The following is a 3,017-nucleotide window of genomic DNA, read 5'->3' on the forward strand; positions in this document are numbered from 1 at the left end:
TCCCACTCGCTCCCCTCCGTGAGGTTCCTCCCCGTCCGTACCGGCGACTGCAACAGCCCGGACGGGGACGGCTGCGGGCTCGGGGACAGCCCCCACCCACGGACACGCGTGTCCACAGGGAAAGGAGGGCCCAGGGAGGGGGATTATCCCTTTGGAGTCGCGGCAGCGGGGAAATGGAGGCGAGCGGGCGGGAGGCTCTGCCCGGGGGCAGGGGGAGTGTGGAGTCGGCATCGTGGGGCACCTAGTGGGTGACCGGGCTGGTGCCTTCCACACTGGCCCCGTTACCGGGGCTCCTTTCTGCGGCTTTCCGGGGCGGGAAGCAGGCACCGATCTCATGCCGGGGACAGGGAGGCCCCAGCTCCCACTTCCAGGCAGCCGTCGGGGCTCGGCCTCCGCCTGGCATCTCTGGGGAAAGGGGCTTCCAAGCCCCAAAAACCGCGGGCCTGAGGAATCCCTCGGGCTTCCAGCCGCGGCTCCGTGCGTTCCAAGGAAGGTGGGGAGGGGTCCCCACCTGGAGGGGTCCCTGTCCTCGGAGCCTTGCCCCACGTTCCCTTGGGGACAGATGTAACAGAGCGGCTGCCACCCGCAGGTTTCCCCTTCCAAGGGCGGGAGCGGCGGGGAAGAGCTGCAGTTGCTGTAATTTATCCCCCCCGAGGGGAAGAGCCCCTGACTCCTAGCAAAGTTTATTTGGAAATGCAGCGGGACGCCCCCTCCCTCCCTGCACCCCACGGCTCCCAGACCGCGAGATGAAGACGCGGGAGGCATTTCGTGGGACACTTGTTCCCGGCTGCAGCGCAGCGCAAACCCCAGGCTCTGGAAGGTTTCCCAGCGCTGCCGAGCAGGAAACACATCGTGCCAGGTTTTTTTCCCTCCTCTAATGAGAAGAAGGGTAAAGATCCCCGGATATGCACAAGGTGTTTATCCCAACACCCCCCGCCCCCAGGGAGGCATAAGCCATTCAGCCCACGTCCCTCTCGCCCACTCGGGGTGGAGGGCAGGAGGGATGGCGGGCGCCCAGCAGCCCTCCCCCGGGGGCGCGGGGTCAGTGTAGCCCCCGGGGACCGCGGTGAGGGCCCCGCGGGGGTTCCCCTCGGCCTCGGTGCCTCCCCCAGGCCCCATCATTCCCGTACCCCGCGGGTTTCCAAACTTTCCGTGTCCGCCGCCGCCGTGATTGGCGCGGCGGAGGCCACCTCCATGCAAATGAAGCCCCGCCGCCCGGCGCCCGCAGATCAATAGGGACGCGGGGGAAGGAGCATGCATTCCGCCTGGGCCGGCGCGGGGACAGCCGCCCGCCGCACGCCCCGAGCGCCCCCCGAAACCAGCCCCCCGACGGCTCCCCACGAGCTGCCGGGGCACCCCCACCCCGCACCCCCTCTAAAGCGAGAGCTTCCCTCCTCTGCTTTCTTATGAACCCAGGATGAGCAGCAAAGAAGACCCGAGCAAGTGCTGTCCGGCGGCTGCTCCCATCTCCAGTTTCACCATCCAGTCCATCCTGGGCAGCGGCAGCGCCGAGCCCCCCCGGGAAGGCGGCGGAAGGGCGCCCACCTGGCCCGCCCGCGCCAGGACCCTCTCCCTTTCCTCGGAGGACGAAGAGCCGGAGGAGAGCTGGAAGCACCGCGGCTGCTTCTGCCCCGAGGCTCAGGGCCCCGCCGAGGCGTGCCACAAGCACCAGCCCCTCAGCTTCACCTGTCTCGGTGAGTACCGGGACGGGACGGGATGGGACGGGGCGGACGGGACCCGCCGGGAAGGGCCGCGGAGGGCTCGGCCCTGGCCCAGCCCCCGCGGGAAGTGGGAGGGGGGCACATGTCTCATCCTCTCTGCTTTCGGGGCACAGAGGATTTGCGTCGTCCGTGGGTGATGCGGGGAGGAAGGAGCTCCAGGAAAAATAGGGTGGCCTTTTTTTTTTTCTTTCCCACCACAACCGGGGTTGATTTCCCCGAGGGATTCAGTGCGATGGATAGCGCTCTTTTTCTTAGATTCTGGTTATTTACAGCACTCTGGCAAAAGGAAGGATGTTTAATTTTTTTAGCATTAATTCTGAATAAACGGTGTGTGAAATGCGATGCTGTAAAGTAAAATCTGCCGGCTCGTGTCGGGTAGGAAGGCTGGTACTCAGCTGCTTTCACTGAGGCACGCACACCCACCTCTCCATCCACCCATCCATCCACCCATCCATCCATCCATCCATCCATCCATCTATCCATCCATCCATCCATCCATCCATCCATGTATGTGATGGAGGGATAGGGATAGCCCAGAAGGGGATGGCTTCTCGCGGTGCCGGTTCTGTCTTCCACGAGGAACAGAGGCGGCGAATGCCTGCCCACGGTCTCGCGTCGCTGCTCCCCCGCTCCGGGGCGGGGGGCTCTGCCGTCGGGGGTCCCGGTGCTGCCCACCGTGCGACCTCCGCGCTGTCGCTCTGTTGCAGGCAGCGCCAAGGGGAGCGGAGCGGCGGCGGCGGCCAGCGCGGAGCGGGGGCCCTTCCTGTCGCCCCCGCAGCAGGACTGTAAGGATGAGAAGGAGAAGCCGCTGGGACCCTCCTCGCCCTCCTGCGGGGACCGGCAGCGCGACGGCGGGGACCGGCAGGCCGGCGCCGCCAAGAAGAAGACGCGCACGGTGTTCAGCCGCAGCCAGGTCTACCAGCTGGAGTCCACCTTCGACATGAAGCGCTACCTGAGCAGCTCGGAGCGGGCTTGCCTGGCGTCTAGCCTGCAGCTTACCGAGACCCAGGTGAAGACTTGGTTCCAGAACCGCAGGAACAAGTGGAAACGGCAGCTCTCGGCCGAGCTGGAGGCGGCCAACATGGCCCACGCCTCGGCGCAGACTCTGGTGGGGATGCCGCTGGTGTTCAGGGACAATTCCCTCCTGCGAGTGCCGGTGCCCCGGTCCATCGCCTTCCCCGCCCCTCTCTACTACCCCGGCAGCAATCTCTCGGCCTTACCGCTCTACAACCTCTACAACAAGATCGACTATTGAGCCTCTGCCCCGCCCGCCCCGTCGGAACCGGCACCAGGACC

At 66.2% G+C, this 3,017-nt stretch overlaps 1 protein-coding gene across 1 annotated transcript in view; it reads left to right on the forward strand.

Annotated features, from left to right (window-relative positions):
• The window catches only part of HMX2 (H6 family homeobox 2), a 6,587-nt gene extending 3,570 nt beyond the window's left edge, over positions 1–3,017 (forward strand). Inside the window, exons 2-3 of the mRNA XM_017809157.1 lie at positions 1,417–1,694; positions 2,429–3,017. Coding sequence (XP_017664646.1) covers positions 1,418–1,694; positions 2,429–2,976 — 825 coding nt within the window. The 5' untranslated portion in view covers position 1,417 and the 3' untranslated portion in view covers positions 2,977–3,017. The remainder of the gene's footprint in view (positions 1–1,416; positions 1,695–2,428) is intronic.

Source organism: Lepidothrix coronata, unplaced genomic scaffold (genome assembly GCF_001604755.1).
Source record: "Lepidothrix coronata isolate B3197 unplaced genomic scaffold, Lepidothrix_coronata-1.0 Scaffold25, whole genome shotgun sequence".
In the NCBI taxonomy this organism is placed as follows: Eukaryota; Metazoa; Chordata; class Aves; order Passeriformes; family Pipridae; genus Lepidothrix; species Lepidothrix coronata.